The sequence below is a fragment of the Lithobates pipiens genome, unplaced genomic scaffold (genome assembly GCF_037356315.1).
Source record: "Lithobates pipiens isolate NorthernLeopardFrog02 unplaced genomic scaffold, aLitPip1_a1.2 Scaffold_30, whole genome shotgun sequence".
NCBI classification, from domain to species: Eukaryota; Metazoa; Chordata; class Amphibia; order Anura; family Ranidae; genus Lithobates; species Lithobates pipiens.
Genome location: NW_027507791.1, coordinates 126946214 through 126972601, shown reverse-complemented (window position 1 = coordinate 126972601; position 26388 = coordinate 126946214). Strand labels below are relative to the sequence as shown.

The 26388-nt window shown below is 43.7% G+C and overlaps 1 protein-coding gene across 2 annotated transcripts; it reads left to right on the top strand.

Moving 5' to 3' along the window:
* Nucleotides 1-822: 822 nt before the first annotated feature.
* On the top strand, nt 823-22077 carry EGLN3 (egl-9 family hypoxia inducible factor 3). Of its 2 annotated transcripts, XM_077464830.1 has the most exons (5): nt 825-1501; nt 6198-6317; nt 10895-11031; nt 12236-12309; nt 21335-22077. In XM_077464830.1, the coding sequence occupies exons 1-5, from the start codon at nt 1145-1147 to the stop codon at nt 21367-21369; spliced, it is 723 nt and encodes a 240-aa protein (XP_077320956.1). In that variant the 5' UTR covers nt 825-1144; the 3' UTR covers nt 21370-22077. The 2 variants fall into 2 exon arrangements, with proteins under 2 accessions (XP_077320957.1, XP_077320956.1); XM_077464831.1 differs by lacking the exon at nt 6198-6317 and having other exon boundaries at nt 823-1501.
* Nucleotides 22078-26388: the final 4311 nt, after the last annotated feature.

Below are 26388 nucleotides of genomic sequence, written 5' to 3'. Positions count from 1 at the left end.
TACATTATGGTGAGTTTAACTATTTCATTACATATTGCAATGTAGTAATAGATATAATATGATTTGATCATCCTGGCACCACATCCAGCATGGTGTTGGGATAATATAAGTGCTAAAATCAGCCATTCACATGACAAATCACTCGCCCCCCGAGACTACATTCAACCCCCCCCCAGATCCCAGAGAATACATTCAAACCCCCAACCCCCCCCCCCCCCCCCCAGAATACATTCAACAGTTTGGAAATGTCGTCACCCTGCTCTCTCCCTGCCCTCATCCTCCTCTCTCTCCCTCCCCTCTCTCTCTACTCTCATCCTCCTCTCTCTCTATCCCCCTAATCCTCCTCCCTCATCTTCCTCTCTCTCTCCTCATCCTCCTCTTCCCTCACCCCCCCCCCCCCCCCCCATCTCTCGCCTCTCATCCTTCTCTCTCTCCTCCTCTCCCTTCATCATCCTTTCTCGCTCTATCCTCCTCTCTCTCTCTCCCCATCTTCCTTTCTCTCTCTGTTCTCCTCTCTCCCCCTCATCCTCCTCTCTCCCCTCCGCCTCGCTCTGTTTACTACACTCAGCACTACTCAGTCAAAGGCTACATGCACAGGCAGAATTCCTCAATGGCGGCTGACACGCCCTCTAAGACGCCGTCTCCTAGTAACCCGCTCCCACCCACGGCCGCCTCAACCAATCCGACTCTCCATACATGTATCCCCTGAGCACGTGCGTCTCGGTGCATTGCCTGCTTGAGCGCGGACAACGCCCGCCGAACACCGCGATTGGCTCGGGACCTCTGGGCGTGTCTGTCGGCTTTAAAATGCTGGGACAAGACCCACCCTCCTAGTGGAAAGAGCTCATTCCGCACGTACAGGGTTGTATAGGGCTGGCGGGGGGCAGGGTGACATATATACAGACACGTAGCCGGAGCCTTATAGGAGTTGATCAGTGACAGCACATACATAGAGCTCTAGGTACATAGAAGACTGATCTCCAGTCATTGCCTGAACGCTCTCCTCCATTGTGGGGCTCATGGACATTCCTTGTGTCACTCTGTGTGTCAGGCAGGTGAAGCTCTTCCTCCCTCTAGTACAATGTTCCTAGAGAACTTGTAAGCTGTCACCCTGGGACCTGCTTGTCACCTTCCCCCACCCGCCATGCCTCTCAAGCATGGCCCCTCGGTGGACCTTGAGAAGCTGGCCCTGGAGCACATTGTGCCCCGTCTGCGCTCGGCCGGCTACTGTTACCTGGACAACATCTTGGGAGAAGAGTTGGGGGACCAAGTTCTGGCCCAGGTCAGACACCTGCACCAGGAAGGGGCCCTGAAGGATGGCCAGCTAGCGGGGAACCTTCGAGGCGTCTCCAAGAAGCACCTGCGGGGGGACAAGATCGCCTGGATCGCCGGCACCGAAGAGGGATGTGAGGCCATCGGGCTGGTCCTTTCGGTGATCGACCGGCTGGTGGTGTTGTGTGGAAACCATCTGGGCCAGTGCTATGTGAAGGAGAGGTCCAAGGTGAGACCCTCGTACTGGCTGTACCCGTCACCCTGCAACCTATCACCCGTCTGTCTGTGGGGAGAGTTCTTCCATGTTTGGGGAAAATCCGAGCAAAATACCAAACCGCATCGTCGCCAGCTCAGGTGTCCATCCACCAATCCTCTGGCCAAGTCTAACCTCTTCCATGCATCTGTCTTGTTGGTGTGGTTTTGTTTTGTGTGTGTGTGTGTGTGTGTTTTTTTTTTTTGTTTGTTTGTTTTTGTTTTTTGCTCTAATATGTCTGCTTTGTTCATGTTGTCACGTTATGCTTTGAAGTCTGCTTTCATCTTGATGCTTCCTCCGCTCCCCTGTAGAATCCCATACCAGGGCTCATTTCATCCATCTTTTACCCCCTTCTTATGCTTGGTGTGTCCTCGGCCTTCTGATGACTTTGTACTCGCTGTATTTTACTTCCTCTACTTTCTGAATGAATGGAATGCACATTCTGGATTATGCTTCTATTTTCCCCATGCTTACCTTTTTAATTTATTTTTTATTACACATTCTAACCTTAAAATGTATCTGTAGGCAGAACCTAAGTTTTGGTTTTAGATAGCATGTGGAAGGGTTAGACCATCCTGTCAAATTTTGATTGCAGTCTATATCCCCTTTTGAGGGGTGGGGGTCTTAGCCCTCTATTTGTAATGGTGACCATCATTAATGATGGGGGGGAAAATCTAGAATTTTAGCATTGTCCTCAGAACAAGAGGTAACCAGACATCTTCCAAAGGGGACAAATGCCGCCTACAATAAAGTGTTTTTTTTTTTTAGATAGAGTGAGGAAGAGTTCCACCCTCTGTCACGTTTTGATTATTGTTCTAACTGGGGAAGTTTCACTTCTACCGGAAACCGAGAGAAAACATGAGCAGAAATCCAAAATGTTAGCGTTGTCCCCAGAACAAGAGGTAATGGGACTCCTTCCAATGGAGACACTTGCTGTGGGAACAGCTGTCTACGAGGAGAATACACTTGACTTTGGGAGATTCCCTTTAACTTCCTGCTATGTCTCTAGGGCAAGAAGTGAAGGGAACAGTCTCCAATGATACAGACAGCAAAACCTATATTCACAAGGCTTAACCCTTCCCTACTCTATCCAAAACTAAAAGGAAAAAACTGTTGACTAGATGACCCTTTATATACCCCTCATATATACTATTAGGTTAGCAGTCGTATTGCTGTATTCTGTCTGTCTTCTGTGTTCCCTCTTTAATGAAGTATCCACACAGCTAGTGGTGGTCACGTTGTGTTAGACTTGTGTAGTAATATGGAGGCCATTTCACAGAAGGGTAGATAATCGGAGGGCACAATTTTTTTTTCATTTTTTATTTTTTTATTGGAGGTAGGCACATACTGAGCGAGGTGCAGGTCACGATCTATATGGTGGATGTTGGTCACATTTAGCTGGACTTGTTGAAGACCCTTTGCAGCTTCCATTGTCCTAATGTGTTGGGAACATACCTCCTACAATTTTAGATTTAGTTGACGGAGTTGCATGTTTAGATCGAAGTGCTGGGGTATGTTCCTGACACTTGTTAGAACTGAAGAAGGTGTTCAGATAATGTAGGAAATACTATCAAGTCCAACTGGATGTTACAAAGTTCTTCTAGTTATACCGTGACCTGAACCCCTCAGTCTGGGCTTCTGCTGGACACACAGGAGTTGATTTACTAAAACTTGAGAGTACAAAACCTGGTGCAGCTCTGTGTAGAAACCAATCCGCTTTTTTTTTGTCAAAGCTTAAGTAAATAAACTGAAGATAGAAGCTGATTGGCTACCATGCACAGCTGCAACAGATTTTGCACTCTCCGGTTTTATTAAATCAACCCCAAATTGTCCCATTCTGAATACACTTTTTCCCCTTTACATTCGCCGAATATAATATGAGGTCAAACCTAAACACTTTCAGTTTGTATGAAATCGTGCAGTACATAGTTGACGGTAAATCGAACAAAAGTTGTATAGTGTGTATCCAGATCTCTCTGTACACATTGCATTCTATGACCTGGGTATAGTCTTACCCTGCGCTTACTACATCTGTACATTGGATTGCCTTTCCTCTACTTGCTGGATTATGAGTTGCCCTCCTTTTGAATACTCTGCCCTTATTGAGTGCTCCTAATATCGTTCACATGCAGCATTCTCTGTAGCCGAATCCTCAATTTAAAGCTGGTCATACATCAGTAATCATCTTGGAAATTTTCATGTTTGGAACCTTCATTTGATTTTCTAATGGTATTGGGGTCAGATTGGCATTCACTTTCAATCGTAGTGATAGGAAAAGTCAAAGAAGCACGAGGCAAAATGTTTGTGCATGTGGTTTTTTAATTGGGGGAGGGGGGGGGGGAATAGTATATTATGTAAGGAAACTTGTCTGATACATCTGAGAAGGGCAGTTTTAAAGGCTTTCTATTAAAATGAGTTTATTCAATGATAAGAGAGAATGTTCTGTTGAACAATTTCTCAGGACTTTCAAAAGAAAATCTGACAGTGTATGCCCAGCTTTAGAGTACACTTGCAATCAAATTGATTAGTCAGTAAAAGGACTACAAATGCAATAACCTGTCACCGTCTTTGGTCTCCATACTTGGTTATATGATCATGTAAAGACTGTAACGGAGCTTTGTATTCCCGGTTACACTGCAGTACAGGAGCCTTGAACATGTTCCAAAGGATTTGCCCCCATTCATTATAGGATTCTGTAACTCCTGCCCTGCAATAACTAAAGCAGTAGTGTGGTGAGGCATGTTCACTATTGAGACATTCACAATATCCCCAGTTGAGGGAAGTCCAGTAAATAAACCCCCCATTGGGTCACCTTACAATCTGATGATAAAACCTTTGTACAATCTACTTTATGTACTACAAGGTGCTGTCTAATTTCCCCAATCCGTTTGTATCCAATCAGACAGGCCCTTGCACTACATAGTAGTTGGGAGATCTGTACATTCAGATTGTATAGTGTGTGGTGAGCATTATTCCATCAGATTTAAAAGCTGTACTTGACGTTGCTGTCTTATAGTTTTAGCGTCCACATTTTATATCCAGGACATCAAAGATAAAAAATAAACATTTACAGTTGTTCAGTTCCCACGGATTACTGTTTTATCACATTTCTTTTTTAGAACAGCCAATCGTAGCAGTCCAACATTTAGGGCCAGTTCACACCAGATGCAGGTCCGTGTGTTTTTTTTTTTTTTTTTCTCCCCCTGCACAAAATGCATGCACAGTGTTTTCTATGCATTGCAATGGCTCTTGTTCACACCATGCAGTCAGTTTCCAGTTAGTTTCTGCACCAGAAACTGACTGCATGGTGTGAACTAGAGCCATTGGAGTACAAGGAAAACACTGTGCATGCATTTTTAGTGCAGAAAAAAAGCATGCGGAACTGCGTCTGGTGTGAACTAGCACTTGCATGACAATGGTTAGACAAAACTGGTTGCTATTGGTTTTGTATTGGTAAGTCCCTTGCATGGTGTAGCCAAGTGGTTCTCACCCTCGGTCCTCAAGTACCCCCAACAGTCCATGGGTTTTCAGGGCCTTCCTTTGCACAGCTGCTTTAACCACTTGCCGACTGGCCACCGTCAATCAGAATGGCAGTCCTGCGCAAATCGCCGTAGCTGTACAGCGGGCGTTTTAAGGAGTATAGGGGGCACGCACCTGCTGCGTCGCTAAGGAGCCGGTGCGCATGGCTGTGATCTCCACTGGGCACCTGTGGGGATTTGTGTGTGTAAATGCTCAAATCCACGTCCTGTCAGGGGAGAGGAGACAGATTGTGTGTTCCTAGTATATATGAACAATCTGTCTCCTCTCCAAGTCAGTCCCATCCTCCCACAGTTAGAACACACAGTAAGGGAACACATTTAACCCCTTGATCGCCCCCTAGTGTTAACCTCCTTTGCTGCCAGTGACATTTACACAGTAATCAGTGCGTTTTTATAGCACTGATCGCTGTATAAATGTCAGTGGTCCCAAAAATGTGTCAAGTGTCCGATAATGTCTCAGTCCTGATAAATCGCAGATCGCCGCCATTACTAGCAAAATAAATAAATAAAAATGCTATAAATATATCCCCTATTTTGTAGACGCTATAACTTTTGCACAAACCAATCAATATACACTTATTGTGATTTTTTTTTGATTTTTTTTTTTGATTTTTTTTTTTTTTACCATAGATATGTAGAAGAATATATCGGCCTAAACTGATGATTTTTTTTTTTTTTGGGGGGGGGGGGGGTATTTATTATGGCAAAAAGTAAAATTTTGTGTGTGGTTTATTTTATTTATTTATTTATTTTTTTTAATTCTCGCTCTTTTATTTATAGTGAAAGAAATAAAAACTGCAGAGGTGATCAAATACCACCAAATAAAAGCTCTATTTGTTTGGGTACAACGTCAGTTAAAGTGACGCAGTGCCGTATTGCAGAAAATGCCTTGGTCAGGAAAGGGGCAAATGGTTAAATCCAATATCATTTAGGGAAATTCCCAAAACATGGCCCATTGGGGGTACTTGAGGACTGAGGTTGAGAACCACTGCTCTAGACTGCTATCAGCACAGATTACCTAAAGCTAATCTACCCCAAATGCAGGCCATGCTGGGACTTGTAGTTCATGTAAAGTGTCATATAAACAGAGCTTTCTAGGAACTTAAAGGAACAATCGATTTCTTATTTTCCAGGCAATGGTAGCTTGTTATCCAGGCAATGGTGCTGGCTATGTGCGCCATGTAGATAATCCAACAAAAGATGGACGCTGCATTACTTGCATCTATTACCTGAACAAGAACTGGGATGCAAAGGTAGGTTGGAAAACGCTTGATTAATCATCTGAGCAATCCAGAACAGAGCCACAATTCTTGATTGAGCACTAAGACCCTAGAGTAGCTTTGGATGCTTAGACCCCTTACACACTACAACTTTTGTTGTCGGATTTCCTTTAGATTTATCAAAACCATGTAGTGCAATGGCCTACCTGATTGCATACAAATTGAAACTCTTAAGGTTTGACCTCATATTATATGGTTTTGGTAAATCTGAAGGAAAAAAATCTACAGAAAATTGTATAATGTGTATCCAGCTTAAGGCTGGCCATACATGGATCAGTTTTTTGCTTTTTACGATCAGCCGGTAGGGGAAAACAACCGGAATGAGTTTCCCCGTCCACACAAGCAAGGTGGATGAAGGAATGCTGCCCATTGTGTCATTGTATTCTGACAGCAGGGATTCCTCCCCTGTCAAGATACAGTGATCAGTACTGCTGCCATCTGGACAAACGTTTTCTAACAAGCCCATTCATGAGAAGTCGATCATTAGATCAGCGTCTCATGAACTCGAACAGCCATAAATGGTTTGAAATTCGGCCAGACCCTTCTGTGCTGGCCACATTTTGATCCACCTATGGCCAGATTTAGTGGGCAAGTTCTGCAGTTTGGCTGTTTTACAAATGATACAGGAGAGCACTCCTAGGGAGTAAACTGTCATGAAAAAAAAAACAAATTGGCTAAAGTGGGCATACATGATGCAATTATCTTTTAAGGTCGCTATACATGTTCCAGTCTGACCTTACAATCTTTGTTCATTCTACTTTAGTTATACCAAAACTATGTAATATGAGGACTTGCCTAAACCATGCAATCAAGCTGTAGCCAGTCTGGTGGGCTCTTGCACTACACTAAATCTAAAGGACATCCTACAGGGAGATTGTAAGGAATGTAGTGAGTTTAGGAGTTGACAAAGCTAAACAACCAGTGCAATTGGTACCTAATCAGGACGGCCCTTGTATGATATAGCTGCTGGTACATCCAAGGGCTTCATCCAATCAAATTGTAGGGTGTATGGTCAGCCTTGTGCTCAGTTGAAAGTTTAGTGTGAGCAACATGGGCTTTGGTGTTCTGTTACAATAAGGGCACTTTAACACTGAGTAGCGCTGGGCGTCGGTGGGAAAGCTGCCCTATTTTTGGCGAGTCGTTTTTTTCGGCCACTAGTGGGGTGCATTTAGGCTGGGTTCACACTGCTGCAATGTGGGAATGCTGCGAATCCGCAGCGGGTTCCCGCATCACATGCCTCCTGGCAGCAGTTCACACTGCCCTATGCGAACTGCTGGGAGTGTCGGTGAAACGTTAATGACACCCCCAGATCAGTTTGCATATCGCAGTGTGATCTGCAAACTCGGACAGGAATCGGATCGCATGGTGGGAACACCCATGTGATCCGATTCTGCTGCGGACCAAAAAAAGGGTCCTGTACGAGTTTGGGTCGGATGCGATGTGAATTCAGCCATACAGATAGTATCGCACAGAGATCAGATGTGATTTGCAGTGCATTGCGAATCACATCCAATCTCATCACCGCAGCAGTGTGAACCCAGCCTTAACCCCTGCTTACGGCCGAAGAATTGTTACAGGCGCCCGCAAAGCTTCGCTGCCCATTGATTTCAATTGGCAGGGGTGCTTTAGGAGTGCTGTATTCACAGCTCCTACAGCGCCTCAAAGATACTGCTTGCAGGAATTTTTGAGCGTCCTGCCAGCGCACCGCTCCAGTGTGAAAGCACTCGGGCTTTCACACTGGAGTGACAGGAGAGGCACTTTGCAGGTGCTATTTATAGCGCCTGTAAAGCACCTCCGTGTGAAAGGGGGACAATAGACACCAGCATGTATGTCTCCCTCTTTGACTTTTAAAATTACCATAGTCTGATAGAGAGGTGTGTGTGTGTGTGTGTGTGTGTGTGTGTGTGTGTGTGTGTGTATATATATATATATATACACACACACCATATCTCACAAAAGTAAATACACCCCTTACATTTTTGTAAATATTTTATTATATCTTTTCATGTGACAACACTGAAGAAATTACACTTTGCTATAATGTAAAGTAGTGAGTGTACAGCTTCTATAACAGTGTAAATTTGCTGTCCCCTCAAAATAACTCGACAAAAAGCCATTAATGTCTAAACCGCTGGCAACAAAAGTGAGTACACACCTAAGTGAAAATATCCGAATTGGGTCCAATTAGCCATTTTCCTTCCCCGGTGTCATGTGCCTCGTTAGTATTACAAGGTCTCAGGTGTGAATGGGGAGCAGGTGTGGTAAATTTGGTGTTATCGCTCTCATACTGGTCACTGGAAGTTCAACATGGCACCTCAAGGCAAAGAACTCTGAGGATCTGAAAAAAAAGAATTGTTGCTCTACATAAAGTTGGCCTAGGCTATAAGAAGATTGCAAAGACCCTGAAATTGAGCTGCAGCACAGTGGCCAAGACCATACAGGGGTTTAACAGGACAGGCTCCACTCACAACAGGCTTCTCCATGGTCGACCAAAGAAGTTGAGTGCATGTGCTCAGTGTCATATCCAGAGGTGGTCTTATGGAAATAGACGTATGAGTGCTGCAGAGGTTGAAGGGTCAGCCTGTCGGTGCTCAGACCATACTCGCACTGTATCAAATTGGTCTGCATGGCTGTCTTCCCAGAAGGAAGTCTCTTCTAAAGATAATGCACAAGAAAGGCGACAAACAGTTTGCCGTAAACGAGCAGACTAAGGCCGCGTACACACGGGCGGACTATCCGTCCAACTAAGTCCGTCAGACAATCCGACAGACAGTCTGTCCTACTTTTGAATGAACGGACTTGACCACACACGATGAACAGACAGTCCGCTGAAAGCTTGCGCGATGACGTGTACAGCACGTACGACGGGACTAGAAATACGATGTCCAATACACTGCAATGCAACCTTCGGCCGTGTAAATCCTTTCTGAGCATGCGCCATACTTAGTCCGTCCAACTTGCCTACTCACGAGCGGACTGTCCGCTGAAACCAAGTTTGGACGGACAATATTACGGAAATTCCGAAAGACTTAGTCCGCCAGACTGCTGAAAAAGTCAGCTGAAGCCCACACACGAGCGGACTGTCCACTGAAACACGTTTCAGCGGACCAAGTCCGTCAGACAGTCCGCCCGTGTGTACGCGGCCTAAGGACATGGATTACTGGAACCATGTCCTGTGGTCTGATGACACCAAGATAAACTTATTTGGTTCAGGTGGTGTCAAGCGTGTGGGCAGCATGAGTTCTGCCGGCACTGGAGAGCTACTGTTCATTAAGGGAACCATGAATGCCAACATGTAATGTGACATACTGAAGCAGAAGCATTATCCCTTCCCTTCGGAAACTGGGCTGCAGGGCAGTATTCCAGCATAACCACCCCAAACGTACCTCCAAGATGACCACTGCCTTGCTAAAGATGATGGACTGGCCAAGCATGTCTCCAGACCTAAACCCTATTGCGCATCTGTGGGACATCCTCAAATAGAAGGTGGAGGAGTGCAAGGTCTCCAACATCCATCAGCTCCGTGATGTCGAAGGAGTGGAAAAGGACTCTTTTAGCAACCTATAAAGCTCTGGTGAACTCCATGCCCAAGAGGGTTAAGGCAGTGCTGGAAAATAATGGTGGCCACACAAAATATTGACACTTTGGGCCCAATTTGGACATTTTCACTTAGGGCTGTATTCACGTTTGTTGCCAGCGGTTTAGACATTAATGGCTGTGTTAAGTTATTTTGAGGGGACAGCAAATTGACACTGTTATACAAGCTGTACACTCACTACTTTACATTGTAGCAAAGTGTCATTTCTTCAGTGTTGTCACATGAAAAGATATAATAAAATATTTACAAAAAAAATGTGAGGGGTGTACTCACTTTTGTGAGATAGTGTGTGTGTGTGTGTGTGTGTATGTATATGTATGTGTGTGTATATATATATATATATATATATATATATATATATATATATATATATATAATATAATGTGTATATATTTACACACACCTCTCTCTTAGACTAGGGTAATTTTAAAGGTCAAATAGGGAGACATACATGCTGGAGTCTATTAGCGCCTGCAAAGTGCCTCTCCTTTGACTCCCATGTGAAAGCCAGAGTGGAGCGGTGCGCTGGCAGGACGCTCAAAAAAGTCCTGCAAGCAGAATCTTTGAGGCGCTTTTGGAGCGCCATTGAAATCAATGGGGAGTGGCGCCTCTACTGACTTTTCGTCCGTAAGCGGGGGTTAAATACGCCCTGCTAGCTGGCGGAAAAAACGACTCATTAGCAGCGCTTTACCGCCGATGCCCTGCGCTGCTCAGTGTTAAAGTGCCCTTCTTGTAACAGAGAACAAAATATTTACAAAAATGTGAGGGGTGTACTCACTTTTGTGAAATATTGTGTGTGTGTGTGTGTGTGTATTATATATAATTAGCCTTTATTTGAGTTGAGTATTTCTTCTATATGTTCTTTCATATTATCTGTTCATCTATAAGGGATAGTTTTATTATTGGATCATGGAGTTGATGTTCTGATTCTATAACCTCCCTGGTGTTACAGGTTCACGGGGGAGTTCTGCGAATTTTCCCTGGTGGCGGCTCAGAAGTGGCGGACGTGGAGCCACTCTTTGACCGGCTGCTTTTTTTCTGGTCCGACCGTCGTAATCCACACGAGGTTCAGCCTTCCTATGCCATTAGGTAAGCCCCGGCTCATGTGGTGCTTTGATATATATTTGTCCATGTTTGTGCAGCATCTGTAATGGCCTTTTTCCATATTACAGGTATATACAACAAAACCAAAAAGCACAGCGCTGAATGCAAAATGTAATCGTAATGACTTTTGAACACCGTGCAAAAAACTTTGCAAGTGAAAACTCTCTACAAATAGTGCCAATCATCCATACACATAACAATCTGTGACAGATCTCATTGGGCTTGCCTAGTGTCTGTGAAGATGTCATTACGTTGGGTCCATACATATAACAGTATGTGACAAATCTTGATGTGCATAAAAAGTCCTCTTAATAACTTGTGATTTCCCCCCCAAGTGTGTAGAAATGTGTAATATGTGATGAAGCCAGTAAGCATCCAGCAGTGGTCCATCAATCAACAAAACAGCTTGCCAGATCCTCGTGGTCATATGGGGCACTTATTGGGTTAACGCCCAATGCCCAGGATGGATCCCGCTCATTTTAGTATGGAACAAAAACCCGGAAAAGAGAAAATGAAACAGCCGCATTCCATATAGTGCAGTATGTTAAGATCCGCTTTATTAAACGAATAAAGTGCTCACTTACATTTTTAAGAAGTAGCAGTATTGCTTATCTCAATAAAAATCCAGATAGGTAAGTCTGCTCAGATCGCTCAGCCAACCGCTTACTATGCGTGATGACATCATAGGGGATCTGAGAAGTAGTTTGGATGCTTATTGGATTTCCCCACCAACCTTATCACATATTGAACATTACTGCACATTGGAGTGGTTGCAGGTCTTTAAGTGGACTTTTTATGCACATCCAGATTTGTCAGATTGTTTATATATATATATATATATATATATATATATATATATATATATATATATATATATATATATATCTATATATAAACAAATATATATTTTATATATACCTGCCTCTAACTGTCACTGATTGTTATGTGTATGGATGATTGGCATTATTTGTGTGTATGGATGATTGACACTATTTGTAACGAGTTTTTACATGCACAATTATTTTTTGCACTGTGTAATTAAAGCTCATTACGATTTATATTTTGCATTTAGCAATGTACTTTTTAACTTTGTTGTATATACATTTTGGTTTTCGACGTTTTGTATTAGATGTTATTTGTGAGTGATCACAGACCCAAGTGTGGAATCACATTTATATTTACATTACAGGTATGCTCTGACAGTCTGGTATTTTGATGCCAAAGAGCGGGCAGCTGCTAAACAGAGGTTCAAAAGATTAAGTGGTAAGTTGTGTCTGTGAAATAGACTTGTAAAAGGCTGGTCTTTGGATCCCCAGCCAACACTGAATATATATGTTTACATTGTTGTTGGAGTGGAGAAGGATTTTTTATTTTTTTGCTCTCTGTGGGAAGAATTCCCCTTATCAGTCCCGGTGGGACTATAACTTGCTGTAAGCCAAAATTCCTGTTTGCGTAGATTCTTTAAAGGAGTGTACTACAGAGAGGGGAACCAGGAAATCAAACTCTTAGCCATGCTCTGGGTGTCACCAGAACAGGAAGTGAGAGGGCATCTTGGTGAATAATCGGGACAACACTAAAAAGAGCTGCCCTTCCCCATTCTATACAATACACGTTTTGGCTGGGAATCCACTTTTACTGCAAAACCTCCCTCTTAAATTGTATGCAAGCCTTCAGAATAAACGTCTCTTGCTGCCTTTTTGGATTGTTGATTTATACCATTGAGGTCTAGTGAGCTTACAACTTTGTGTACTATGTGCCGACTGTTATCAAGTAGAATTCTTCCCAGCTATCTCTGGGATACAAAACACCTCACCCTTATACTTGTAGGAGAGGGAAAGATCTTATATACTCCTAAAATACTTCCTGTCTTAGGCTGACCACACTGCTCCTCCATAGATATTGTACAGTGGACTTTGTTGTTACTCTAGGACAGGACATTTTACTCAAAGTTCCAGGTAAACGGAGCAAGAAATGAAATGGGAAAACAAAGGCAGATATTACATAAGTTTAATGTTGTGTGGTTGAGCTTTGTTTTTAGTGCCCCCAACTGCCCCCCCCCCCCTTAAGCTGTATATGGCAGCTGACAGGGTTGTTTACATGCTGTGGTTGCAATGTTCTACTTTGCAACCGCGGTAAAAGCTTTCCAACATGTCGTGAACAGCGGGCAGCAAGAGCACTGAGTGTGACCCATTCAAGCAAACGGAGAAGCTCTGCAAATGCCCCACAACTGCATGCAATGTATGAGGTTGCAGCACATTTGTTGGTTAAAACGGGCAGTGAGGAGTCGCATTGCCTCCTCATCACCTGTCAATGGCCTCTTAATAGCGATCTGAACGTGGATCAAAGATTTAGCTGCTTGTCTAAATCTAGCTTTAGCCCCTATTCACATTGAGTGCGGCTTGGAAATCCATGCTTTCATCTGAAATCGCACAATTTCAATGCTGCATCTCCGTGCGCCTTTGAAGATATCTGTGCAGCTTCATGCATAATGTTTATTGAAGTCGCACCTGAAATCGCCAAAAGTAGTGCATGTACTATTTTTTTTCAAATCGATGCGGCACCTTATCAATTTGAACAATGCCATTGCCGTCAATAGGATGTGACTGGTCATGTGATTCAACATGTCAAATCACATGACAAGTCGCTGTAATGTGAACGGGGGCTAAAGGACTGGGAAAATGCACCCCCCCCCTTTGTGTTTAGATACGCTATAAGTTAACTGTGTTTTTTTGTTTTTGTTTTTTTATTTTATCCATATCGATGCAAAATCACCATCGACTCCTAATTGCATTTTCAGTGTGGTATTCTGTAGGCAATCCAGAATGTATGCAGATATTACTGTTTTGTATCCACCTTCCACAATCTGTCATGTTCTGTTTGTGAGCCTTTCCCCCCTTGTTGTCGGACGATGCAGGGTTCCCATTGACCACGTCTGTGCTGAATGAGCTTAGCACAATGACACCACTTGATCATAATCACTAAATGACATGTGTGAAATTGGCTATTGGGGGACAATATAGTATGACCCAAAATACTTACTTTGTGCTGTGACTATCCTTTGATGTGTGACTAGCTTTGTGGGGTTTTTTTTTTTGTTCTTTCTTTGGCTTCATACACACTAGCATTTTTCATAAGCTCAAGAAAAGCTAGAAAAATGCTGATGGCTTTTAGAAGCATTTAGGAACATTAGCTTTTTATTGTTTTCGCAGTACATAAGGAGGAAAAAAAATTTACGAGCATTTTAGTAGTAGTAAAAAAAAAAAAAAAAAGCTTGTAACGACTTCTAGGAGCTTAAAAAAAAGCTAGTATGCATAGAGCCTTTATCCTCCATGCACACTAGTGGTGTTTTTTTTATTTATTTTTAGCAAGTGTTTCTGCTGCAAAACAATCCAAGACACTGAAGCTCAAAAAACTCTAAGTGGCGGTTCACTCTATTGCGATGCGAGAACCCTGCGAATCATATGCGGGTACCCGACTCGCAACCGACACGCACAGCAGTTCACACTGCCATATGCGAACTGCTGGGGAGTGTCATATGTTAACGACACCCACATTTCAGCTCGCATATCGCACTGCGAACTGACAGTTCGGACAAGAATCGGATCGCATATGTGTGAACACACATGCGATCCGATTCTGGTCCGAACAGAAAAGGGTCCTGTGCGTGTTTGGACCAAATACGGTGCGATATCAGCCATACTATCTGTATGGCTGACTTTGCACCGCACAGACATCATATGTAAACATCAGTGGCGCTGCGAATTACATGCGATGTCTGGCATTGCAATAGTGTGAACTGGCACTAATAGCCTAAAGTGGTGTGCATGGACACAAAGGATAACACTATTTAGCTTCTGGGAGCAGAAAAAATTCGAATTAACAGCTTCTAAGAGCTTAAAAAAACACTAGCGTGCATGGAGCCTTGTAGCAGTGTTGGTTTGTTCTGCTTTGTTCATGGCTACAAGGAGAGCTGTTTGGATCATTGTTGTGCCGTAAGCTATAAGAAGCACTTGGCTTTCATCGACTTGGATAATGAGTTGCTTTGGCTGACTCCATTTCGGACATTGCTCTTCCGGTCTTTCAGCTTTTACTGAACTCTGGAGCTCCATAAAGATCGCAATCCGATCCTATAGGCGTATAATCTATGTTTGTGGGACATAAGTGAACTTTAGTCTCTCTCCACATTGTTGGAATTCAGCGGCCGGTTTCTAACCATTTTCCTCTCGGGTTGTGTAGATGGGTTAGGCCCCTAAACTGGTCACGTATAGCTGGTATTTATAGAAGTGTGGTAGCACTTCTCTGGTCGCATTTCCATTGCTATTAAGAGCTTTGTGTTGTAGAAGCATCCAGATGTGTGTTTCCTGGTCAGTGAAAACATGTGCAGTGTGTGACTGTGTACGTGTGTGACACTGTGTACGTGCCTGTCTGTATGTCATAGGAGGAGCCTGACTCTGAAGGTTTTATCACACTTCCAGTCACAAGCGCTTTGGTGATTAAAGCAGGCAGGAAGTTGTCCTTATCGGAGGTCACAATGCCCCCTTATAGAATGTACACATTTACATTCATTGTTCTCCTTGTATTCATTCAGCCGCTGCTGTCACGGGCCTATCTACTGGCAGAGCATATGTCAATGATGTATGTGAGCGAGGATTAGTTCCCGGTATAGGCTCAGTTCATAAAGCCTAAGGGTCTTCATTCCAGCCAAGTGACTGCCATTTACAAAAAAACTGTTCTAGCAGAACTGAGAATGCATTAAGGTAAAAAACCTTCTGCCTTCAAACCATTTGAATTCCTGTGTATTAAATATTGTATTTTAAACTTCTACGGGGTTTTTTTTTTTCTGAAAAATATTTTTAAAAAAAATTAACTTTTTTTTATTTTTTTTATGTGTCAAAGCTCTATTTACCTACATAGGAAAATAAGGCATGAATGACAACAAACCGGCTATCCTATAACCTAATCTGTACTTTGTGTCATGAATAAATTAATTTATAGATCAGATGGTACTTTTGAAAGAAAAGTCGGTTTTAGGCTGGGCTAACTGCAGCGGGTCCGGTGCATGCTGGTTCAAGTTTTCAGGTCCAATTTCAAATTTCAGCCTAAATTTGGGCTGAATTTGGATCGTAAATGGACCAAAAGATGCATCGGACCCGCTGCGGAGATATGTGAACCGACTCCATAGAGAGCCGATCAAAATCTGCTACTGTGAGTTGAATGCGTGGAACCCACATCCAGTTCACCATGGTGTGAACCCAGCCTTATAGTGGAATATGCAGTTCAGTTTTGGGCACCAAATCACAAAAGAAGACTAGGGAACTGGAGAAAGTGCAGAGAAGGTCAACCAAACTGATAAGAGGCAAGGAGGAGCTCAACTATGAGGAAAGATTAGGGGAACTGAATTTATTTGCTCTTGAGAAGAGGAGATTAAGGGGGGGATATGATCAACATGTACAAATACATAAGTGGTTTGTATAGTGAAATTGGTGTTGAGTTATTCACTTTGAGGTCATCACAGGGGACTAGGGGGCACTCTTTACATCTGGAGGAAAAGATATTTGATAACCTCTACATACAGTAAGGCTAAACGTGGATGTATGGCGACTGGCAAGATTGACACACCTATGAAAAGCAATCTGTATTCAGATTGCTTTTCAGAGCCTTTTGACAGGCAATAGGTTGTCGCCTTAATGCTGTATTAGAACTGCATGTGGCTCCATTTGCTTGAATGCATCACATTCTTTGGTGCTAGTGCCCCTCATGTTTGCCAAGGGTGCAAAGCATCATGGCTCCAGCATGTGAACATCTCAACAGCGGAGGGAGACCGTAGTTGTCAGATTGTGCCTCGCTGTTGCAGGGTGGGTTTTGTCTGTGTTGCAACCCGCCCTTAGACACACGCAAAACCCAGCATTCAACACCAAACCCCATCCTGCAACACAGACAAAACCCAACATTGAGCACACTGTAAACCTGCCCCACAACAGCGAGGCACAATCTGACAACTACAGTCTCCCTCCACTGTTTGCATAGCTTTCAATTGTGCCCGCCAAATGGTATCTCTGGTCGAAAAATGCTTCCTATGATGTGCGCATGCTCTATGGTGACATCACGCCAGCTGATCGGGAAATCAGCTGGAGTGCCCTACCGTACTGCGCATGCGTGAGCACTTTTCGACTGAGGGCACTATTCTATAGAACACCAACAGCACTCATACTGCCCCAGACCATGACCCTCCCACCACCATGCTTGACTGTAGGCAAGACACACTTGTCTTTGTACTCCTCACCTGGACATGGGTCCAGTAATCCATGTCCTTAATCTGCTTGTCTTCAGCAAACTGTTTGCAGGCTGCTGTGCATCATCTTTAGAAGAGGCTTCCTTCTGGGACAACAGCCATGCAGACCACTTTTGGTGCAGTGAGTGGCGTATTGTCTGAGCAATGACAGGATGACCCCCCCACACCTTCAACCTCTACAGCAGAGCCGGTGTCTTGTCGAATACTGTCCCCCATTGGATAGTGTCCACCCTGTACTGCACTTGCGCAGTACGGAGGACAAGGAGACGCCGAAGGTCTCTGAAGATGAACGGAACCTGCGCACTGAGTCCAGGTTCAACCCCAGCATCCAAGTAGACATAGTTAGAATAAAAAAATTGCCGAACAAAACGAGGCCGTGCCCGAAGCGTGGCGAGCAAAGCGAGCCCGTGAGGGGCCCTCTTACTTAGTGCTGTTTAACATCATCTACCGTATGTCCACTTGCATGGTGGGGCTTAAACTTGGACTCAGGGCACAAGGTGCTATTAAGTGCGCAGGCGCCGTTCATCTTCTGAGACTTTCAGCATCTCCTTGTCCTCCGTACTGTGTAAGTGCTGCGCCTGCGCAGTACGGGGTGGACACTTATCCGATGTGGGGACAGTTCTCAGCAGAACACAGGCAGCATTCATACGTCTATTTCCCAAAGACAACCTCTGGATATGAGGCTGAGCACAGGCACTCAACTTCTTTGGGTGACCATGGCAAGGCCTGTTCTGAGTGGAACCTGTCCTGTTAAACTCCTGTATGGTCTTGGCCACCATGCTGCAGCTCAGTTTCAGGGTCTTGGCAATCTTCTTATAGCCTGGGCCATTTTTATGTAGAGCGACAATTCTTTTTTTCAGATCCTTATGCCGTGTACACACGACCGGACTTTTCAACATCAAAGGTCCGACAGAACAATTCCGGCAGACCATTCGATCGTGTGTGGGCTGCATCGGACTTTTGATTTGCAAAAATCCGACAGACTTTAGAAATGGAACATGTTTCAAATTTTTCCGCCAGACCCAGTTCCTACCGAGAAATCCGCTCGTGTGTATGCTAGTCCGACGGACAAAAACCGACGCGAGGGCAGCTATTGGCTACTGGCTATGAACTTCCTTATTCTAGTCCGGTCGTACGTCATCACGTTCGAATCCGTCGGACTTTGGTGTGATTGTGTGTGGCCAAGTCCGTTCATTCGGAAAGTCTGTCGGACCTAGTAACTCAAAGTCCGGTCGTGTGTACGCGGCATTAGAGTTCTTTGCCATGAGGTACCATGTTGAACTTCTAGTGACCAGTATGAGAGAGTGAGAGCTATAACACCAAATTTAACACACCTGCTCCCCATTCACACCTGAGACCTTGTAACACTAACGAGTCACATGACAACGGGGGGGAAAATTACTAATTTGGCCCAATTTGGACATTTTCACTTAGGGGTGTACTCAATTTTGTTGCCAGCGGTTTAGACATTAATGGCTGTGTGTTGAGTTATTTTGAGGGGACAGAAAATGTACTGTTATACAAGCTGCACACTCACTACTTTACATTGTAGCAAAGTGTCATTTCTTCAGTGTTTTCACATGAAAAGATATAATAAAATATTTACGTGAGGTGTGTACTGACTTTTGTGAGATACTGTAGTTTGAGGATAGAAGTAAGGTTGGAGCAGATGTTAATGACACTGTGCCACAAATTATAGATTTAATTTAGGATGGAATAGGACTTTGGACATGCTTTGGTTTTGTTTACAGGTGCTTTGTAAAAGACCTAAGGTGCTTTCTGTTGGGGATGACGACCTATGGATGTAGTATTGGAACAACACTGTTCTCTAGGTCATCTGAGTTGGTCATTCTGTACTTGTCCCGACTGGATTAAAATTGTGTTTTGATCTTTATACCGCCTCCACTTGCAACATTTCCGTAAATGCGTTACTGCTAAAGGGCCTCTATAGTGCTGATAATGGTTACTGCCTAATTCAGTGTTAAAGTGAGCCTATGGTTTTCCTATATTGGGCATAATGGGTTACAGGTTTACATTGGACTAATCAGACTGCAACCTTCACTTTCTAAGTGCTACCCACCTACAGAAGCTTGAGAAATACCTTTGTACTTCTAAGCACTGGAGAATGTGTGACACGCTCCTTGAGGAATCAAGGAAATCGATATATGCAACACAAGGCAAACAGATCTGAAAATATGCAGTACTATGCAAAAATCTTCATTCTGAATGTTCCTGATTTTGCATAATGCATGAAACACACAAACTGCGATAAACATGTAACTGCATATTTGTCCGTGTGAGAGGGGCCGACTAATTTGTTGGATACTTGGCATGGTAAAACATTCCCATAATGATGGCTGACAAGTGTAATTAACCACTTCAATACCAGGGCACTTAGACACCTTCCTGCCCAGGCCAATTTTCAGCTTTCAGCGCTGTAGCAATTTGACAATTGTGCAGTCATACAGCATTTTTATCATTTTGTTCCCACAAATAGAGCTTTCTTTTGGTGATATTTGATCACCTCTGCGATATTATTATTATTATTATTATTATTATTATTATTATTATTATTATTTTATTTTTTTTTGCGCAAAAAAAATTAAAGACCGAAACTTTTGAAAAAAACAAGTTTTTCTTTGTTTCTGTTAACATTTTTTGTAAATAAGTATGCTTTCTTCACTGACGGGCACTGATATGGCTGCACTGATGGGCATGGATGAGGAGGCACCAATGAGGTGGTACTGATGAGTGGCCCTGGTATGCGGCACTGATGGGTACTTATGGGTGGCATTGCTGAGCATCACTGAGTTCATTTGTTATATGATGGTGCCATTCAGTTTGGGCACTGATTGGGCTGTCATTTGCACATGTGGATGGCCATGGTGTACATGCATACCTGGCCATGCACGTTGCCCCCCTTCCTGGTGGTCCTGGGGGCTTCCCTGGTGGTCTAGTGTGGGCATCCAAGGGGGGCTGCAAACAATCAGCGCAGACACCCCCCCCCCATCAGCAGAGCCACCGATCGGCTCTCCTCTACTCGTATCGGTGAGACACGAGTGAGGAAAAGCCGATCAACGGCTTTTCCTGTTTACAACGCGATCAGCCATGATTGGACGTGGCTGATCACGTGGTATAAAGCCTCCGCCGGAGGCTGTTTACCAAGGTCGGTGTGTCAGACTGACGCACCGCACCACTGATCGCCACGATGCACACCCCCATGGGCGCGCGGCGGCTGTTATCCTGAAGGACGCCCCAATCAGGATAACAGAACCACTTCCCAGATGTCAATCTGCTATTGACCGGGCAGGAAGTGGTTAAAGGATAAGTTCACCTTTTGTAACTGGTTACATGATTCACCCATATTCAGGGTGTAACATGTTACAAATGCACAAGTCCCTGTTTTTACAGTGATCTTGCTGTTACAATCAAAGAAAAAAAGAATGCGTCCGTGCGGGGCTTCGCCTGCGAGGTCGGGTCATCCATTCAGTGTTCTGTGAATGGGAAAACTACAAGTCTTAACAGCCTTTGCAGATGTCGCCTTGTACTTCTCAATGAACTCCCAGGGAGTTGTTGAGTGCTTCTAGGTAGTTAATTGAGCTTCCTGTCAGTGTAACTGTCTGTTCATATTGGGAGGTATGGGCAACACCTGCACAGTCTGCAGGACCATGGCATTGCAGCCACAATCGTGGGTGCAATGATTTACAGGTCTCTAACAAATAAAAATAGATTTTTTTTTTTTTTTTTTTTTTACTTGCAAAAAATGTGCATTTTATTAATTTTGTTTGAAACTGAACTTATCCTTTAACACTGGTTCCTGAGTTTATCATGTCTGTATGCATTCTGTAGAATTTAGTATGACTGCAAAGTCCTAAAGATATAAAAAAATGTTCACACAAATATATAGTTGTTTCTACATTTTTAGTTTTTATGTGACTTGTATTTTTATAGGATATTTGACTTTCTTTATTTTTATTTTTTTTATTTTTTTTCCAGAATCCAGACAGGATCCTACTTCCAAGGACAGCTGAATGTCTATCACATGGAAATATGGCTTGTTGGTCTTTCTCCTGCATAGTGTCTGTGTACAAGTGAAGTTGGGGGTTATAAAGAGCCAAGGCTTTGCTTGGGACCCAGCTACTGCAAAAGCACATCCTTTTCACAACCGAAGAAGACCACCGTCATTATAGAAGTCTAGAAGTGAAATCAAGGAGCTCAGACTGAGTTATCTTTCAAGGACACTTTAAAGGCTATAAACCATAAAGCCAATGCTCAAGTCAAGCTGAGGGACTGGAGTCACCATACAGTCAGTACTGTAATCTGTTGGATGTCAGAGTATTTGCCCATGTGAACTGTACAGGATCATCAATACCTACGTCTGACGCCTGAATTATTATATTTTGGTACAGCATGTTTTAAATACTGCAGAGTCTGAGACTGAACTGATAATGTATAATATATATATATATATATAATATGGAAATAATTATGCATTTATTGATAGGGGAATGGTACGGTCACTGACCAGAACACATGCCTGCGGGTCAGAGCATGTCTACCTTGCGATGAAAATGTTAAATAGTTTTCTCTTGAAATGCTTTGGTAATATCTGGCTGTTTTTATAGCAGGCAGGATTGTTCAAGGATATTTGTGAGAGGTTATGCTTTTTAATTTTTTATGCAGCCTTTGTTTGTTTTTTTGTTTCTTTTCCCCCCAGAATAAACAGTGTGAAAATTCCAGTGTCTTGCAGTGTGATTAAAATTTTAGGAGTTAGAGTTAAAGTCATTATTAAGCTTATGCAAAAAAATTAAGTCCTAAAATCCTTCATATGCATATTTATAATTTATACTGGAATGGAAAGTCACCACTGACCCCCTACATCTGGTGTTTGATGCCATGTCATATAGTCACTGTCTCCTGGCTGAGTGTGTATAACTGTTAAAATAACAGTAAATGCAGTGCTGTCCTGTAACATACAGTTCTCAGTTGGATGGGTTTGAGCATTGCCATCATATACTGTACATTTAAAGGCATGTTTTGTTCCCAACTAGCAAGTGGGGGAACCCTTTCACTTATGCTCTATTGGCAAAAGGAAAGTACCATTCTGCTCTGACTCCTATTTGCTGTTTTAGGAATGAGAAACTCCAACAACATCCAGTCATTTGCCCTTATATTAACAGATGTCTTATGCCGCGTACACACGACCGGACTTTTCAACATCAACAGTCAGACGGAATGATTCCGGCAGACCATTCGATTGTGTGTGGGCTGCAGCGGACTTTTGATTTGCAAAAGTCTGACAGACTTTAGAAATGGAACATGTTTCAAATTTTTCCGCCGGACCCAGTTCCTACCGAGAAATCCGCTCGTGTGTATGCTAGTCCGACTGACAAAAACTGACGCGAGGGCAGCTACTGGCTATGAACTTCCTTATTCTAGTCCAGTCATACGTCATCACGTTCGAATCCGTCGGACTTTGGTGTGATTGTGTGTGGCCAAGTCCGTTCATTCGGAAACTCTGTCAGAACTCTGTCGGACCTAGTCCCTCAAAGTCCGGTCGTGTGTACGCGGCATTAGGCCCATCCTGTTGAACGTCCTGTATCTTGTGTGTTGATGGACTTATGAGAACTTTTTGCATTTGGTTTAGCCTTGATACAGTGTTATACATCGTTTTTGTGAAGAGGTAAGTACATGCCATAGAAATTGTTGACTTCACAAACACATTTGAGCAGGAAAACTTTAGATCTTTAGTCTAATGGTGCTTGATGATAAAGGCGTTACACATACAGCATAAAAACACAAGGAAATGTTTTCTTTTTCAATTTATTGGACTAAAATATCAATAGATGTAAAGGTGTGCTGTAGAAAAAGTAAATACACTCTTGGCCTTAGAAGCTAATATTGCCCCCTTTAGCAGAAATTGCTTGCAGGCATATTGTATAACGGGCCAACCGTCCTTGTGGCCTCTATGCAAAATAAGTTGGTAGATTTGCTAAGGTGTTCTGAATCCTTCAGTACAAACGTCAACTGCCCCAACCTATAACTGCCCTTCACAGCAAGGAGCACATGGAAGGGTGACGCATGTCAAACAACAACACAAAAATTCCCATCTCTACTTGCCAGCCTACAACAAACAGAACTGACCTTTCTGAACAGTTCAGGTTTAACAGGGGCTTCTTTTGCACACATTTTGCAAATACATGCGTAAGCCACAGAGGCTGCGACAAGGCACCACCTCTGCACTACCCGAAAGTAATGTCAGATATGACTGCCAGGTCGTGACTAGTGGTACAAGCACACGCTGAGTGAACAGGGAATACCGGTTCCCTGCATCTGTCATACTCACAGACCACAAGTGCCATCAGGAAGATGGAGAGGATAGCATGAATGTGTGTTGACAGTAAGCCCCCCCCCCCTGACCTTTTTTTCTTTTTTTAACTGCACTGTTAAATCCAGCCCTGCATGGTTAATATAACTGCAAGCTGGCCAGGCCCTAATGCAGCAGCAAAACAGCAGGTTCTTTTTTTTTTTTCATCTGGCAACACAGCATTTTTGTTAAACTAGATCACAAGAATAAATGCATGTCAATTTTATGCGTCATTTGTTTAAAGTGTTTGTAAAGCTGTTTTATTAAAATAATAAACATGACTAAACCATTGCACAGAGCAGGCCCAATCCTCCTTTTCTGGAGTCCCCACCAGCGCTCCTGGTTCCTCCCCCCCTTCTGAGTTCCCCATATAGCAATCCACTTACTATGGAGCACTCATGCACGCTTGATTCTAAGCTGGTCTGTTTGCGTCTGCTCAGATACATGACATAGCTCAGCCCTGCCCCCTGCTCTCTGCTCCCAGATTTTGACTGATAACAGCAGGAGCCTTTCAGCCAAGCCTGGGAGAGATGTACACCATGCTGAATTGAGATCAGGCTCAGGTAAGTATTTAGGGGAAGCTGCTATTAACCATTTCTGGACCAGGCGCCGCAGTTTTACTGCGGCAGGTTGATCCGGCTGCAAAAAATTGTTACTATACATCAGGGATATGCAATTAGTGGACCTCCAGCTGTTGCAGAACTGCAAGTCCCATGAGGCATAGCAAGACTGACAGCCACAAGCATGACACCCAGAGGCAGAGGCGTGATGGGACTTGTAGTTTTACAACAGCTGGAGGTCCGCTAATTGCCTATCCCTGCTACACATGGTTCGTGTGGCCGGCGGGGGGAGTGCACCCCAACATCCACGGCGATCGGATTCGATCAGGAACTAATCAATCCCCAGGCCAATTAAATCTGGCCTGGACCTGGTGATCGCTCCTGATGAATGAGATCCTTCCTCTGTCTGTGTAACTGTAAACACTGACAGGGGAAGTGATGTCATTTCTCCTCTTGTCAGTCTTTTCGTTCCAGACTGAGAGGAGAGAGCATCAAACAGCGAGTTGCTAGTTAATTTTTTTTTATAGGGTCAGGGCACCCACCGTATTTTACCCAATAAAGGTTTAGTCCCCTGATCGCCCAGCAATCAGTTAGGTTGCAGCTTCAGATAGGATTTGCATTGCCCCAGGCAGCGTCAGATTAGTGCCAGTACCGCTAACACCCACGCATGGCTCCCTTAGTAGTATAGTGTCTGAACAGATTGATATCTGATTTGATCAGATCTATACTAGTGTCGCCAGCAGTTTAGGGTTCCCAAAAACGCAGCTTTATCGGGATCAGCCCAGATACCTGCTAGCACCTGCGTTTAGCCCCTCCGCCTAGCCCAGCCCACCCAAGTGCAGTTTTAATCGATCACTGTCACTTACAAAACACAAAACTGCAGCGTTCGCAGAGTCGGGCCTGATCCCTGTGATCGCTAACAGTTTTTTTTGTTAGCGCTTGAATCAGCCGCTAACAGTCAGGAGCTTTTTTTTTTTTCACTTTAAACAGGTAATGTTTATTGAACATTATTGCAGAGATTACAATCACAGTGGCATACACCGAACATTCAGAAGGTGTTGCGTCATAACTATAACAATAGATAAGACACATTTCTCCATTACAGTAGCCATTATGTATCACTGCCAAGGAAAGTCCTAACATTGACATATTATTTACTGTACTGTAATATTACATCAAATTCCCTCATCACACGTGGCAGCCTCCTGCAGCCATTTATCCCATATTCTAGGATATTTTGCTGGGCAACCCCTATTTTTATATAAGAATTTTTTGTATGGGAGCGTAAAATTAACTTCCCGTTTCCAGTCCTCAACCCGGGGTGGAAGGGGCCTCATCCACTGTCTAGCTATCACTTTTCGAACAGAAAACAAGGTTTCCTGCAGGAAAGTGTTAGTAATTTTATCTAATACGTCAGGAAATATCCCTAGTAGACAGGGTTTGGGGTCGAGAGCCAAGGGTGAGCCCATAACATCATGTAGAAATGACACTACTTGTTTCCAAAGTTCCTGTAGTTTGGGGCAAGACCATATAAGATGGAAGAACGTCCCAGTCTCTAGAGTACACATCGGGCAGAGCACAGATTGATTCGTATTATATTTGGCGGTCCTGAGGGGGGTGAGGTATGCTTTATGCACTATGTAGATCTGAGAAAGCCTGTCTTGGAGTCTAGGGGACACCAACTTGCACGTCTCCAGAGCCTCCTCCCACTCCTCATCCGTCAGTTCACCCACATCGCCCTCCCAGCGGGACTTCAAAGCATACGCTAGTCTCGCCGAGACGGGGGCCGTAAGCATACCATAAAAGCATGAGATAAGCTTTTTGGGATCAGTATCCTTCACTATGGCGACTATAGGATTGGGAGCAGGCCGAGGCAATGACTGCGGAAACTGTGCTCCAAGTGCATGTTGAACCTGTAGGTATTGATATAGCATAGTGTTTGGAATACCAAATTCCTCCTGCAGCGCCTGAAACGTTTTAATAGTACCATGGTGAATCAGGTGATGCAGGTAGTATATTCCCCTCGATACCCATAACTGAACACCCTGGATCTTTTGAAGTTCCGGCAGTTGTTTGTTATGCCAAAGTGGGGTATAGTCATTTGGTGATGTAACATTCAGTTT

Excerpts from the sequence above, each read along its gene's own strand:
- EGLN3 (XM_077464830.1), top strand. The coding sequence starts at position 1,145 with ATGCCTCTCAAGCATGGCCCCTCGGTGGACCTTGAGAAGCTGGCCCTG. Across the intron at positions 1,502-6,197 it reads ATGTGAAGGAGAGGTCCAAG|GCAATGGTAGCTTGTTATCC; the intron begins GTGAGACCCTCG and ends CTTATTTTCCAG. Across the intron at positions 11,032-12,235 it reads CAGCCTTCCTATGCCATTAG|GTATGCTCTGACAGTCTGGT; the intron begins GTAAGCCCCGGC and ends TTTACATTACAG.